The sequence below is a fragment of the Drosophila rhopaloa genome, unplaced genomic scaffold (genome assembly GCF_018152115.1).
Source record: "Drosophila rhopaloa isolate 14029-0021.01 unplaced genomic scaffold, ASM1815211v1 contig_2, whole genome shotgun sequence".
In the NCBI taxonomy this organism is placed as follows: Eukaryota; Metazoa; Arthropoda; class Insecta; order Diptera; family Drosophilidae; genus Drosophila; species Drosophila rhopaloa.
In genome coordinates, this window is record NW_025335083.1 from 12,789,450 (window position 1) to 12,804,785 (window position 15,336).

At 37.6% G+C, this 15,336-nt stretch overlaps 2 protein-coding genes across 17 annotated transcripts in view; one reads left to right on the forward strand and one right to left on the reverse strand.

The window, feature by feature from the left end:
* The first annotated feature begins 276 nt into the window (after positions 1–276).
* On the forward strand, positions 277–1,089 carry LOC108038414 (DNA-directed RNA polymerase II subunit RPB11). Its single transcript, XM_017115196.2, has 4 exons — positions 277–426; positions 500–589; positions 647–821; positions 898–1,089. The coding sequence occupies exons 1-4, from the start codon at positions 374–376 to the stop codon at positions 931–933; spliced, it is 354 nt and encodes a 117-aa protein (XP_016970685.1). The 5' UTR covers positions 277–373; the 3' UTR covers positions 934–1,089.
* LOC108038413 (restin homolog) overlaps positions 974–15,336 on the reverse strand; it is a 29,579-nt gene continuing 15,216 nt past the window's right edge. For 3 of the 16 annotated variants that reach the window (XM_044460304.1, XM_044460302.1, XM_044460310.1), the window contains 13 exons: positions 11,157–11,312; positions 10,879–11,094; positions 10,642–10,807; positions 10,126–10,303; positions 9,858–9,923; positions 8,881–8,991; positions 6,458–6,568; positions 5,525–5,591; positions 4,000–5,456; positions 1,934–3,931; positions 1,740–1,870; positions 1,388–1,596; positions 974–1,320 (listed from right to left, as the gene is read on the reverse strand). In XM_044460304.1, the coding sequence (XP_044316239.1) occupies positions 1,274–1,320; positions 1,388–1,596; positions 1,740–1,870; positions 1,934–3,931; positions 4,000–5,456; positions 5,525–5,591; positions 6,458–6,568; positions 8,881–8,991; positions 9,858–9,923; positions 10,126–10,303; positions 10,642–10,807; positions 10,879–11,094; positions 11,157–11,312 (4,913 nt within the window). In that variant the 3' untranslated portion in view covers positions 974–1,273. Of the gene's footprint in view, positions 1,321–1,387; positions 1,597–1,739; positions 1,871–1,933; positions 3,932–3,999; positions 5,457–5,524; positions 5,592–6,457; positions 6,569–6,659; positions 7,252–8,880; positions 8,992–9,857; positions 9,924–10,125; positions 10,304–10,641; positions 10,808–10,878; positions 11,095–11,156; positions 11,313–13,128; positions 13,171–13,297; positions 13,418–15,336 lie in introns of those variants that run through there. The other 13 variants (XM_044460298.1, XM_044460307.1, XM_044460301.1 and 10 more) reach the window with 10 other exon arrangements.

The following is a 15,336-nucleotide window of genomic DNA, read 5'->3' on the forward strand; positions in this document are numbered from 1 at the left end:
CCGACAAATAAAAATAGCTAGATTTTAGATAGCCAAAAAATAAATAAACACAATTTAGAGAACACCGCTAGGTAAATAATAACAAATGAAGGACACAAAATTTTAACTAGTTTTAAATTTAAATTATTCCGGATAAATTTTTCTAGTTTATTTAACATTCCTCTTAGACTTCAGCTATATTTTAACATCGTTTTAGTTCTAAAAATTAATCTTATTATTTTTCAGCTAGTTTTGCTAGAAATATCTCAGTTGGCAGTACACCAATGCGTTTTTGCGTTGTTCAACACTATCCCAGCGAATTTCCTGAGCGTGCTGCTGTTTATAATAAACAATTTCGATTTTTGGTGTAATTTAACAAAAATAAATATATAAAATGAATGCGCCACCCACCTTTGAGTCATTCCTACTCTACGAAGGCGAGAAAAAGTGGGTAAACAAATCTAATTCTACCAAATTAGTCCTGTAACCGATTTTTGTATTTGTTTTGGCGCGGTGGCAGAATCATCAAGGAATTGGACACCAAAGTAACAAATGCGGCAATTTTTACGATAAATAAAGAGGATCACACTCTGGGCAACATGATCCGCAAGTAAGTCGATTTCTAAACCTGGTTAATTACAAAATAACCGGGTATTGTTCGCTACAGCCAACTGTTGAAGGATCCCAATGTTTTGTTTGCCGGCTACAAGGTTCCGCATCCCCTGGAACACAAATTCGTTATCCGGATCCAGACTACGGCGGATTATTCCCCGCAAGAGGCCTTCATGAACGCCATTACCGATCTGCTGGCGGAATTATCTCTCTTCGAAGAACGCTTCAAGGTAGGACAATACTTTGATCTGTTCCAGAAAACTCTCTTAAATTCTTATTAATAATTGTAATATCCTATTTTTCCAGGATGCCATTAAGGAGAAGAAGGAGGGCGGCGATTAATTGTACTTTTACCTCTTAAACCAATAAATTCTGGACAGTCTTCTTCCACATTCTTATTTTTTATTTTTACACTATGTTTACATTCAAAAATTACGAAAACAACCGATTGTGTTTGCCACGAATCGCATTAAATAAATAAAAACAATTTAAAATAGACTATTTTCCATGAATGTGTGCATAACGCAAGATGATCACGATTTGAAATAGAGAATGTTGTTTTTGTGATTGAGTGAAGCTCTGCTGAGGTACAAGTTATCTCATCCGATATATCTCGCAATGCGGTTATGCTAAAGAGTCAAAACAAAGTAAAATGGAAAAATAATTTAGAATTTATCTAGAGCTAATAGGTTTCATCATCGGCGCATTCGCTCGTATCGTGGCCAAAAACTGAAATTAGTAAAAATATTGATAATTTGGATCTAATTCAGATCGTATTGAAAATATTTTTACTTACCCTCGCAAGAATCGCAGTATTTCCTGGGCGCTGGCAACTTGCGTTCCTTCTCGTTATTATTGGCCTCGGACGGTGGCGGTGAGTAATCACGATCCTCGCTAGCCTGGATTGGACAGTCCTCCGTCTCGTGCTTGTCAAACTCATCGCAAATGTCGCAGAAAAGTCTGGGAGCCGGTTTTCGCTTGGTCAGCACATCAAAGGCATGGGGTCTTAAAACGTTAACAATATAATTTTCAAATCATGTTCAACAAATTTCAGTATTATTTATATACATAAATTAAAATGCTTAATGAGTTTAAGCATGTGTTTTACAACGTAAAATAAGGTTTTAAGTAAAATGTAACTGACTCACTTCGTGAAGTCCATTGGCAAGGTTTCCAGGGTCTGCACTTTGGCCTTGAGTGCATCATTCTTTTGCTGCATGTCTGCAATGATTGAGTTGAGAAAGTTGATCTTGGCTAGACTTGTCTCGGTGTCCAGTGTCTAGAAGAAATAAATAAATAAATTGATAAACCAAATACTCGTTATTTGCTCAAAAAAACGCACCTCTAGTTCATCTCCCTTTCCTGACCGGCTGCCAGCTCCATTCATTTGCGTCTTGAGAATCAAAATCTCCTTCGATTTCTCCATTTCAAGCGATTCCAGCTTGCGCCTCAGTTCCTTGGTCTCAAGATTAGCAGTCTTTTGGGCTTCGTTGGCCTGGTGGAGTGCAGCCTCCAGTTCCACAACTCGATTTTGAAGCTGTTCCAGCAGCTTGGACTTCACGGAGGCCGAATCATCCATTTCATCGATGACTTTCTGGTACTCCGCCAGCTGTGTGTCGAATTCGTTGCCTTTTTCTAAAAGTGATTGCTTCTGTTGAAGGGACTTTTGCAGCTCCTCATTAGCCTGCTTTAGTTGGCTCAATTGCTCAGATAACTTGAAGGACTCCTCTTGTAGATTCCTCTCTTTTTGCTGGGCCTGTTCCAGTTTGTCCTGGAGTTCGTTGTAGCTTTTCTTTCGCTCTTCCAGTAGAGAATTACTTTCCTGAAGTTTAGCTTCAAGGCTTTTAAAGCTTTCTTCTTTTTTAGACATTGACTCGTGAAGTTCCCCATTGGCTTGTTCCAGTTGACGTAGTTGCTCGGTAACTGCCTGAGATTCTCCTTGTAGGTTTCCCTCGCTCTCCTGAGACTTAAGCAGCAAATCCTGCAGTTCTTTGTTTGTGGCCTGTTGAATTTCCAAATGAGAATTGGCTGCTTCGAGTTTTTCCTCGAAAACCTTTACCAATCCTTCTACTTTTACTAGGGAATCCTTAACTTCTCCATTGGCCTGTTGCACTTGTTGAAGCTCACTGGATAGTTTGGCAGCCTCCGCCTGCAGGGACTTCTCCCTCTGTTCGGTCTCCTCCAATTTAACTTGGGTTTCCTTTGACAGAGAATTTTGGGTTTCTAGGTGACTATTGCTTTCTTTTAATTTATCCTCTAAGTTCTGTACAAGTTCTTCTTTTTTCTTGAGGGATTCCGAAAGTTCCGACTGGGTCTTTTGTAGCTCTTGTAGTTGCTCATTCAGTTTGGCACCTTCTTCTTGTAAATTCTTTTCATTTCTTTGAGCTTCTTCTAGTTTTATTTGTACTTCCTGGGATGAAGTACTTTGACCTTCAATTATGGAACTGGTTTCCTTTAGTTTACCCTCTAAATCCAGCACAATTTCCTCTTTTTGCTTCAGAGAATGTTTAAGTTCTTCCAATGACTGTTGTAGTTCCTTTAGTTGCTCTTTGAAACTCAAGGATTCTTGCTGGAAATTCTGCTCACTCTGCTGGGTCTGCTCCAATTTCACCTCCAACTCCTTGAACTTTTTCTGTCGCTCATCCAGTTGAAGATGAGTTGCCTTCAACTCCTCCTTCATCCCAGTGAGTATTTCAATCAACCGCTCAGAGTTCATATCCGCTTCCATTTCAAAAAGCTCAAATATGTGATTTGTTTCGGTTTTCTCCGCTTGAAGGACTTCCAACACGGTGGATAGCTCTGCATTGGTGGCTGATATGTTGGCATTAGCCACCTGGATGGCTTCTACAAGGGTCTTAAGGTCGGCTATCTTCTGGGCATCTTCGGCAGACATTTTCTCTTTGTGCTGGATCTCGGCATTGGAGATTTCCAAACGCTCCTGCAGATCTTTAATAGTTTCCTGAGTGCCGCTGCTTAGCTCTTGATTATCCGCCTTTGCCTTAGTAATTTCTTCCCGGAGACTCTTGATAGATTCTTCCAGAGACTTCTCCTTTCTTTCTCCCTCTGCTTTCAATTTTGTTTGCGAATCTTGACTATCATGCAGCTGCTGTCGAAGCTCCTGTATTTCTTTCTCCTTCTGAAGCATCTCCTGGCTCCACTCATCGGCTTTGCTGGTTAGTTCCTTTTGACCCGTGGCTAATTCCTCCGAGAACTTGGAGAGTTTGGTGTGAAGGTCGCTGGAAGAGGATCGCTCTGCTAGGAGTTCAGCATGTAAGGTATCGGTGATCTCCTTCACCTGATCTTGTAGGCGAGAAGCCTCCGCTCGGGTCTCCGCATAGTCCTGTTTGGAAATACAGTAATCAAAAATATATTATTCTATATTAAAAGTCTTTTCTTATAAAACCCTACCTTGTTAACCTTTTCCAGAGCTGCATTGGCTGCCTCAAGTTGCTTCGATTTGGATTCCACATCCGTATGACTTGAGCTGAGAGCTGACTCCGTCTCTTCCACTTGGGACTTAAGTTTGGCGATCTGTTCCTGCAGATTGGCCAACTTTTTGGCTTCCTCCTCTAGGCTACCATTTGCTGACTCCAATTGTTTGGCCTTGGCTTCCACATCGGATTGGCTAGACTTTAAATCTGATTGAGTTTTTTCAGCCTGGGACTTAAGCTGACTAATTTCCTCCTGCAATTTGGCCAAGTTCTTGGATCCCTCTTCTCCAGATGCGGCTGCTTGTTGTTGAAGTTGCTCTAATTGGTTTTGGGTGGACTTTAGAGCTCCTTCGGTTTCACTTGACTTAGCTTGGAGTTGCTGGAGTTCCTGCCCCTTTTGGTTTAAAATCCTTTCCTGATCTATTTTCAGTTCTTCCAGATCATTTAAAAGTTTTTCATGGGCTTGATCTTTCTCCTCTAGTTTCTGTTTCAGTTTTTGAACGGATTCACTGGATTCAATTAATAATATATCCTTTTGGCTATTTTGATCCTTGTTTTCCTGAAGGTATTTTTCTGTTTCAGACTGTTTCTTTTGGAAGTTTTCCAATTCAGTTTGTTTTAAAGCCAATTCCTGCTCTACCGATAACTTCTCTAATTTAATTTGACTGATTTCTTGTTCAGCCTTTTCCATGACTAGTTTTTGTTGTTCCGCCAATTTATTTATTTCTGTTAATCGCTTTTCAAGTTTCTCTTTTTCCTGCTGATTTTTAGCAGCATTTTCTTTAAATTGATTTAGCTCATTCACGTTATTTTTCAAAAGAGTAGATTTTTCTTCACTTTCCGTTTTTTGCAACCGAAGCATTTCATCTAGGGCCGAACTATCAGCTTTTTGTACATTAAGTTGGGTGGTAAGCTCATCGAGCTGTTGACTTATTTCTTTGATTTGGTCATCCCGCATTCGGACTTCAGTCTGAAGAATCTCGCATTCATCGGTTTTATTTACCCTTTCGCTTTCCAGAGAATCGGAGGCTGCTTTAAGACTCTGCAATTCGGCGGTGACGTTTTTCAGCTCTTCTGATTTTTCGGCAAGCTTTCGTGAGAAATTTGCTTCAGCCTCCTCAGCTTGCTTTTCGTTCTCCTCTTTGAGGAGTGCCAGTTCCCGGCGAAGATTCTCAATCCCACACTCCGAGAGGGAGAATTTCTCCAAGGACTCATCCTTGGACACGAGTTCAGACTGAAGAATGGCATTCTGCTCCTGCAGGTACTTCACATTCTCCCTCAACCGCTGCTCCTCCTCCACCTGCTCGGCAATCCGGGATTCAGTCTCTTTTTGCTGAATATTAAGCTTTTCCTGCAGTTGGGCAATCTCTTCCTTAAGGGCGCTATCATCTGGGGGCGGGGCAGGTGGTGGTATGCTTTGCAAACTTGGTGTGGCTGAAAGGGATATAAAAAGGAGGATATGAGCAATATTACCCATATTTAAATTCACGACATTTCTTTACCGGATACCAGTTGTGTAATTTTTGACTCCAGATCGTGGATCTTTTCCTTGTAAACCTGCGATTGAGCCTAATAAGTAGAAAGTTTTCAATTAATAAGAACTAATAATCTCACTTTAATGTATTAAATTGTACATTGACTTGTTTTGAAGCTGTGTTTTTCAATTTCAAACTATCTTCAATTTAAAAAATGATTCATGAATGAATTCTGCACTACAGAAGTGTTTGACTATAATAATACGACATGTGCAAAATACTGTAAGATAAACTTTCATTACTTTAAATTAAATTATAAATAATTATATTTCTTATGAAATCAAAGGGCTTTAATTAATTTGAATACTGTTTTATTTAAAAATCAAATATCAATCATAAAAATCCTGATAAAGAAACATGTGAGCAGTCTCTAATAATTATATCTCTTTTTCAATGAAAAAGCCAAGATTTCTATTGCATACTTTCAGTTCTAAAAACTGGTTGTAAATTAACATTTGAGGATTCATATTTTTTTAATATTTGATTTTGAAAATGTATATTATTTGCTACGATGTTAGCAGTTAAGAAAATCAAAGACGGTTTCATTAATGAAAATTTATAAATCAACACTTTCTCTTTTTAAGGAAACCTGAAGGACTAATTAATATTATATTATATTTCAAATTATATTTCAGATTCCATTAGATTTATATATTATACAAATTAAAATACGGACGAACTTTTTATTTAAATACAATGAGCAGAACCAAAAGTAATAAATTTAAAAGGAATCCAAAGCGAAAGAAAAATCAAGTCCAAAAAGAAAATACTAAACGTACAAAAGCGCAAGATCAACTAAATAGAACTCAAATTTAAAAAAAAGGCCTTTGAAATCCAAAAAAAACTAATCTCCATAGAAGTCAATGTACATTGCCAACTAAAATTTCTACGAGTTCTTACATTCATTTCATCGCCACAAAACTGGGCCTCGTCTACGGAGAATTGCAACTCTTCCGATTTCTTTCGTTCATCTCCCAAAGCCGACTCCAATTCAACAATTCTTGCCTTCAGCTAAGGACCGAGGAATCAGAGAGATATACGAAAACAGGATTAGCAAAGAAATCATAACCATAAATAAAACAACATTTGAAGATATAAAAGATGTTTTGCATATTGTTAATGTATTTTTCTTCATAAAGATAGTATTTAAGTATATATCGTATATATCGTATCAACTAAACCAACAGCAAGAAAAAATTCGCTTTCGTACAAAATAATCAAAAATTGTTAGACAACTTTTCCATTTTCCATTTTTTTTTTCCTTCAATTTCGTTATCAATTTTTTTTAGCCAAATAAACCGTTTAAAGTAACTTGATTCGTTTTGGTTTTTCAGTTGGCTTTCGTTATTTTGAAATTTTTTCTCTTTTCATTATTTAAAAGAAACTTAATTCTTTATTTGGTTGTATCAGCTTAAAACGCTGTGCAGACTTCAACATTGTCTTCAGTGGTTTCCTTTCTCGGTGCTAAGAAAGTTAATTCAAAAATCATCCAATCGAATAGTTTTGAGCACTGTGGTCGCCCATCCATCTCTCCCAGATTTCTACTTGATGCGCAGAGGTGTAAGGACACTGTGCAGGATGCAGTGACTCTCGTGTTTTCCAGACCAGCCGCGGAACTCGCGTCGCAGATCGGAAACCTTTATGCTGTGTCTCGCTATCAGACGTCTCCAACGATCCGCTTCGATCAGTATTTGCTATAAGAATTATACAAAAATAGTTTTGTGCAAACAGAATTTCTTTTCTAAGGCCAGCATAATTTTGTTCAAATTTGATGTCTAATTATTTTTTGGTTTTGCGTTAAAAAGGATGAAGAGTTCATTGGGTTTGAGAGGTAGGAATAATGGAGATGGTGTGGTTTAGATCGGGATAGGGGCTTTTGGGTGATAATTTTGTTGCTAATTTAACACTCAAACTCAATGTGCGCTTGACAAATAGAAAAGTCTAACACGTATCCGCATATAATTATAAGCACAAACAATTTATTCAAAACAAAACCAAACAGAAAGCACAAAACTCAATCATCCCAGATAGTCATCTTCTAAAAAAGGCCCCCAAAGCAGTTGCAAAAAATAAAAGTGAACAGTGCGTTTCAAACATATATGGTTTAAGGCCTAGGCAAAGCAATAAAGTATATTTTTAGTGCCAGGTTTTAAATCTCTATAACGCACTGTATGAGAAAGCCAACAGTGTAAATATGCAAACAATTAATGCACATAATTTTGTTTATTTATATTAGTGCTTTTTTTTGCCTTTTTCTTGCTGTAGTTTTTAGGTATAGTACATGAGAATTGAAGGGTACAAAACTGTAAGTGTCTGAACTGAGATGAACTCAATAAAAATTATTTAGGTATTCGAAAATAAAATAAATTTAAAAAAATGTATGAAAACGTTAGCCCTTCCAATCAATTGAGACGCAAGTTAATAGTAAATTAAAATTTTCTGCCAGCACAAAATTAAAAAAATAATAATATACCCAATGTATGCAAGTTGATTTAAAATCAATTTGATTTTGTATACATTTCGATAATAACCTTAACCCATTGTTAGCCGGATTTTGACCGAGTTAAATGCTGTTGAACCCTACAAACCTTTCATGCCTAGTTAAACTTATGAAATTTGTACTCTTCTCAGCGTTTGAAGTTAATTTGATGAATCATTCTGGGAAAATGACTGACAATTTGGAGATGACTTATGGCATAACTGTGGTTAAAAAACGAAACATAAAATCAAATGTGCCAACAATTAAGTGAGTTCGAGTTAAATCAACAACAATAAACACAAGACAATGATGAAAATAATAAAGACATAACTGTGAAAATCAAAGAAAATTAACCAAACAAAAAGGAAAATGGTTGAGTGTCTGGTGGGGGAGTTGAATGCTTTTGTGTAAACAGCCAGCGCGGGTGCAATGCAAAAACAAAAACAAAATCAAAACAAAACACAATTAATCGAAACCGAAAACTGCACAAATGACTGAGCAAACATTGACTGGGTCCGTGTTGTCGTCAGCCAACTGGAAAGAGTTTCTTTTTATCGCAAAACCAAACTTTCTTTGGCTTGGCCCGCTGCTGAAGTTGCTGCTGTGTCTGCAATATCTGTTGCTGCTGCTGCTGTTGCAGGGGCTGCCTGTTGCATGTTGCTGCTGTTATGGCTGGTCTTGTGCTGGTGGTAATGCTGCTGCTCAGGGTGGTGGGCACCCAAATATTTTGCTGTGGCTGTTGCACCGGACTCTTTACCCTTGACTTCTTGCTGCTGGGTCGATAGGGTCGCGATCTATCCGCATAGGGCAGCGGTGCGTACATGGTATCGGTGAAGATAATTACCTCGTTGATGCTCTTCTGCAGCTGCAGCGCCTGATTCTGGGCATCCTCGCGGTCCAAATCGCGCTCCACCATCAGCTGCTCCACATGTTGTTGCTTCTCGCGCAGCAGATCCTACAATATCGATCGTTCGACCAAAAAATAAAGAGCACAGAGAGCACAAAGCAAGCTTTTATGAAATGCCTGAACACACAATTACAATACAATAGAGACAGAAGGAGCATATAGATACAGATTCGGATACATATAGTGTGGGTGTATGTACAAGAAAAGGGTGCAGCTGGTAGCAAGGAACACTCATTACTTTATTGTGGCTTTACCTTTTACCGGCGACAGCGAGCACACATGCAAATAAAAATAGCATTTAAACGAAACAATGAACAATCAACACTTAAACAGCGAAAGCGTGCAGGAAATATTTAAATATTTTTTATCATACATAGTGAAATAAAAAACCAACTCAAACACATCTCTTTAAATGCATAAAGACTTCGTAGGCATACATTTTTTATTAATTTACATAGTTTTTTTTCTGGTGGGGTTTGTTTTGTTTGAGGGGTGGTTTTGTGTAGTGTATTTGGTGGGTTAGTGTCTTATGTTAGTTGTACGCTTACGATCTAGGGGTTAAACCACGAATAAACAGAAAGAATACTCGAACCCAAGAACGTTAATGTTCTTTAAAGTTGTCTTTTTAAAATAGACATTTAATTTAAATAGTTTATTTGATTGAAAATAAATGAAAAATCTTTTCAGTTTAGTAACCAAACCATTTAACTTTTAATGTAAATTTGAAATTCTTTATAAATTTTGATTAACAAAACCAATATACTTTTAACTTTAATGGGTTGAGTATGCTAGCAGCAATTACAGCTTAAACTACTAAAAGCTCTGGAAACTAATAGAGCTATTAAAACGAAAAGGGGAAAACAAACAGCGAATACCATACAATTTATTTGTAGATCGTGTAGAAGTTAGCATACCTGCATGGAAAATTGGCTTTTCGGCGACGTTATAATTGGCTTTACTGGCGTGATCGACTTGCGCTGCTAGGAACGGAACGGGATTGCGATTAGAATTGGAACGCGTTAGTACCAGTGCTCAAAATAAATTAATAAGTAGGTTAAAGGGTAAAATAAAATTAACAAAGAACAGAAACAGAACTGCAAACGGTATGTTTCAGGGACTGTGGGTGTTCAGTGAAAGAACTGTGGTGGTGAGGGGTGCTCCTGTCGAGGTAACCGCTTATACCTGAGCATTCATGCGCATGCGCGACGTGGCCGTGGTGGCGATGCTGTTCATGGTGCCGATCGAGGTGAGGGACTCCCGCGATCCAGTCCTCGATAGTCGCGTTTTTTTCGACGACGGCGACAGCGAAACCTTCGCTATGGGTACAAACACTCCGTATTTGGGTTTGCACTCGAAGTATCTGCAATGGAAGTTGGTTAAAACCTGGACTTTAGCAATTTGAACTGACAAAACAAATCCGAACACTCCATCTTATTATTGTAAATATTGAAAACAATAAAAATTAACTTTTTAATTCTTATTACCGGCGTTATACTTTTGTATAATATTAAATGATAATAAAATGGCTAAAAATGGTAATTATATTTGACGATAGTCGACTTTTACGAACAAAGAACGTTTATACCCACGATTACGAAATTAATTCATATTATCAAAATGAATTGGTTCAGTAAATTTCTAGTACAGTTTACACCGTGGCGGATGTATTTTTTCTTTGCATATGATTTCTGGTTATACCTTATATCATCCACAGCACCATCGTTCTTGCCGCTTGGCTCATCCAATTCCACGCCGCACCAATTGCCAGGAGCGAATTGTGTCTCGCCCAAATAGCGTAAAATACCCGGACGACTGCCAAATCCAGAGGAGACAATCACACGATCGCCCACAGCCATGCCGTTTTCTAGTTAAGATAACACATTTTGTTGTATTTTTTAAAGGAAAAATCCTCATTCTTTGGGATAGAAAACTTACTGCCTCCAATGCCGGGACTGCGGAGCATAGAGCTGCGAATACTCGCAGTTGGGGAGACTGTGCGCGATCTGTCCGGTGAGTTTTTGGCCAACGGCGAAGTCGGCGTCTGGGCTCCGGACATCGGATATGTGGTAAGACGTGTGAGGCGTGAGAAAATGCCGCGTTTCGGCTCGCACTGGAAGTATCTTTTGCCCGACACACAGCCATCGTTTTTACCTACAGATAAATAAAGATTTAAGTAAGAGTTTTTAAGGCAATCCTCCTAAATATTTTCGTACCATTAGGATCATCCAGGACAACGCCCGCCCATTCGCCGGGTGCAAAGTGTGTCTCTCCGATGTAGGCAATCTGTCCGGGACGAAGGCCACCGAGCCAAACCCGCTGGCCAATGATGAACTGCTCTGTGTTCGCTGTCAGCACGGTGCTGTTGTGATCTGTTCGAGGGGAAACCAATGTCGAGATGGGGGGTCCCATTAGTATCACCCGATAGGTCATCAATCATAATACTACACAAAATGCTAAAATTGGCTAGACTGCGTTTTCATTTATCTCTCCAATACAGTTCATTTTTTATTGTGTTCCACATGGGTATGATGTCATTTGGCGTATTTGCATATCGCCTGCTCAATGGAAAACCATTGAGTACGATCCCCCGCATAATGAATATATATTCTATAAACAGATTTCAGCATTGTAAACTTGACATTTGCAAGCTGTTCAATATTCCACTTCTAAGTTAAAAGTGGAAATTAATACTCTCCGATTTCACTTTTAAATACCAATTTATCTTTTATAAGTCTGGGAGGAAAAACCATTAAGTGGAAAATTACAGGAAACAAGCGTATTAAAAGGCAAAATAAAAATTGCATGCAGCTCAATGAAGTCATAACAACATTTTGCCAAGTTTGGCTGTCGTGTCAGTTAATTTAATTTTGTTGTTGACTGCATCCACCCACATCTATTAGATATGGCACCTTGTTTATAATTTTCACATTGCCATTGTTGAAAATTGAACTACGTTTAAAATTGTATGTGACACTGCATACAGAAAATACAAAAAATGCATAATGTTAAATCCTTAGTTCGTTGTTTATTACAACCTAAACATTAGGCTTGTTATATTTTTTATTTGGTACGAATGTTCAGTATTTGAATTGTTTTGCCTATTAAGTACAAAATTAGCAACTGATTATGACAAAACAAGTCTCATATATAATGAGTAAAGTTTAGGCTTGTTGATTCCCAATTATACAATAGATTTGGGCATAGGAAATTATAGGAATTACTAATAAAATCAGTTTATCGCGTTTTATAGCGTTACGTTTACCGTAAAAAATTTAATTTATTATTCATTGTTGTAAATAATAATAGCATAAAAAACGAAATCAGCAAAATCCCTTCACTAAAATTAACATAAACCAAGAAAGTTAAAGCTACATCATAAATCCTTAACCTTGTTCATGTATTTCTAAATTTATCTTAATATTGTTCAAGTTTTTGATGGATTAGGTGGGTTTCGTCATCCATTTATTTACCTTTAAAACCGTAACGATTTTGCTCCAAATTCATTAATCTACAGACTTGGTCAATTTAATTTGGTAAAAATTAAATTAAAAATGTGCATAGTTAACCCTATAAAGACCTTGACTTGCTGCATTGAGTCAGCGTAAATACTGTCACAGCAATGGCTCATTAGAGGCGCAATTACACCCACAGTGAGAGGTAAATTTGAACACGTTTTCAGTGGCTCATTAGGCTTTGTTAATTTGACAATACTGGGGGCTACTGAAGATGCAGAGGTATGTGCCTTCTGCATGAAAAAGTGTCTAAAGTGGCCATAAATTTGCGCTCTTAACGTTTCTGCCGAATGACCATTTAAGGAGCGAGCAACTGGCCTAGATGCATAGATACATAAACGCCAGCCACCTGCGCAAATAGTTAGAACCAGACACGCTCTCCAGATACAAGATATAGCAGGCAAAGGCATTTTTTTGATACACACAAGAAAAAAGAGAGGAACTAAAAATTGTTTTTGAGTTACGTGATAAAGTCGATGAAAGGTTCTCATGTATATTGAGAATTGCATTTCTTTTCTTCCATTGTATTTTATCAAATATTAATTCCCAGCATTGTCCACTGGGTTGTTATAATTATATTTTCCTGTTTTTCCTTATAATCCATTAGATCAATACTTAAGATAATTTTTCATCTCTGTGTAACCAGCCTCCCACAATCGTAGCGAATGCTTACCTGAGCTGCGACGTCGCCCAGTGGCCTCTAGATAATAATCATCTTTGGCGTTGGAAAACAAAAACAGAAAGAAAACGAAAACAAAACAAACAGAAAAGATACAGATACGAGACCAGATAAATATACATGCGACTGGCGGCAAAATGGCGATGGCGGGCAAAGAACTTACAAGATGTGCGACTTCCAGCCTCCGATTTTAGCGATCGTCGAGCGGGCGAAAAGCGGTCCCAATCGGATGTGGGTGAGAGCGAAGATCGCGTAAAGCGCCTGACAGTCTCTTGATAGAGATCTATAGACGAATACGAGTACGAGTTTATACATATACATGAAGTCAAGCCGGATTTTCCATAAAATGCATTTGCAATTGTTTAACATTTCGGTTTCGTGGGTGTTAACTGAGCAAGCTGTGCGGCCAGTTTTCCTGACATTTCCCCTTTTTTGTTATATATTATTATAAGCCTTATGTACATATTGGTATTGGTTAAAAATTAGCGCATTTGTGTTAAGCCCAATTTGCTCTTTTGGGTTGTGAAAGTTTTTTGGCAGCTTGTGTGCTGGGTTTCTTGTCTTTAATAAGATCTTGGCCGCAAGCAGTTGTGGTAAAGGTTAAATGGCAGCAAAAAAAAAAATAGCGAACGGTAATCTGAGATGTTATTAAGCTCGCAATATATAAAAATATGTATGGCTTAAAAGGGAGAGAGAATGTCGTGTGCTAGTAATATGATTATAATGAAACACTATATAAAACTTCTCTGAGCAGATAATAATTTATGATTCACTATTTTTGTTTTTGATTTAATTGTTTTTATTATCATTGTTTTCAACAATAATAAATAAATAAACCTTTGTAGCTTCCAAACCCTTTAAACCTACAAAAGCAGATTAAAAACCTTTCTCTGATATCTTTCACTAAATTATGTGTGTCAAATTTTGTATTGATATTTATCTGTAATGTCTTTTACAACTGCAACTTTCAAATCAATTTACACTTTTGCCAAAGCTTTATGAAAAAGAGCAATAAAAGCATAAATCAATTAAATTGTCGACAGTTTGGTAACGTTTTCAAAGCCATTGAATGAAAGACAGCAGGAGCTTTATAAACACAATTGCAGCCGACAAAAGAGATGCTCTGAGAAGGAAGAGATCGAGAAAAGATTTCAATTTTTCACTTGCACGATTTCGGTTTCCGTTTACTTTTCAGTGTACAGTAAAAAATTTGTATTAGTTTAAAAACTAATTGTTAAATGGAAAACCTCTTATATAATTTTGCTGGTTTAATATTATAGGTATTTCATTTGATTTTGTGTAAGATAGACAAAAAAAATTGAAGAATAAAAACAGTTAATTTGAAAGATATACATTTTTTTTTGGTGTACTAATAATCTTTAGTTTTTCGCTGCGAAAACCTCGACGTGTATACGTCATGTAGTTAATTGTGTTTTTGTCAGTTGAAATTGCTTTTATTTTTCCCGTTTTTTTTTTTAATTTCTGTTCATTTGTAATTTACGCCAGACATGCTCTGCTTGAGTACGAGTGTGTTGAAGATGCTTTCGTCCGGCTTTGTGTCTTGTGGGCTACTGTTTTTGGCTAATCAACCGATTGCGTTGGCCCAGCCATGACATGACATGAGTTGGCCAGCAGCTGGAGCCAACTTCAAGGTTCAATTGTATCTGGCAGATACTGGCAGCATTCGCTACCGTCGCCGATCGTGCAAGACAATTTGTTATTATTTGCCATTATACATCATGACGGTAGCAATTTATATTGTGTATCCTACTACATGCTCGTAACTACTTTTTTTTAATTATCACAATTGGGCGTTGTAACTGTTTGTATGTTGTTATATATATCTTTGTGAGTGGTTCCCTTTTATTTTGCAAACTTTCACTAATTGTAAAAGGGGAAACAATTTTCTCTGGCTTTGGCGTTCTGTGTTCGTATCGGTAACTGGCTTTATGTAATGGCTGAACAGCAGCCAATGCCAGGCAATAAATCTTGACTCGATCTGACTGGACTTTACCTTCGCTAATCTGTTAATTTGCAACATTTAACTGTGAAACGTCGTCATTCTAAAAATACGCACGCACCTAGATGACAAACAATTTCCTTGCAGTTGACATTCAGTGTCAGTGCTGCTAATGAACTCATGTATCTGACAGATACGCAGCGCACGGCCCGGTGAATCATCAAAGAGCACCGCTCACCCGG

Coding starts and splice junctions, on each gene's coding strand:
- LOC108038414 (XM_017115196.2), top strand. CDS start 374: ATGAATGCGCCACCCACCTTTGAGTCATTCCTACTCTACGAAGGCGAG. Junction 590..646: donor CTGGGCAACATGATCCGCAA/GTAAGTCGATTT, acceptor TGTTCGCTACAG/CCAACTGTTGAAGGATCCCA. Junction 822..897: donor TCTTCGAAGAACGCTTCAAG/GTAGGACAATAC, acceptor CTATTTTTCCAG/GATGCCATTAAGGAGAAGAA.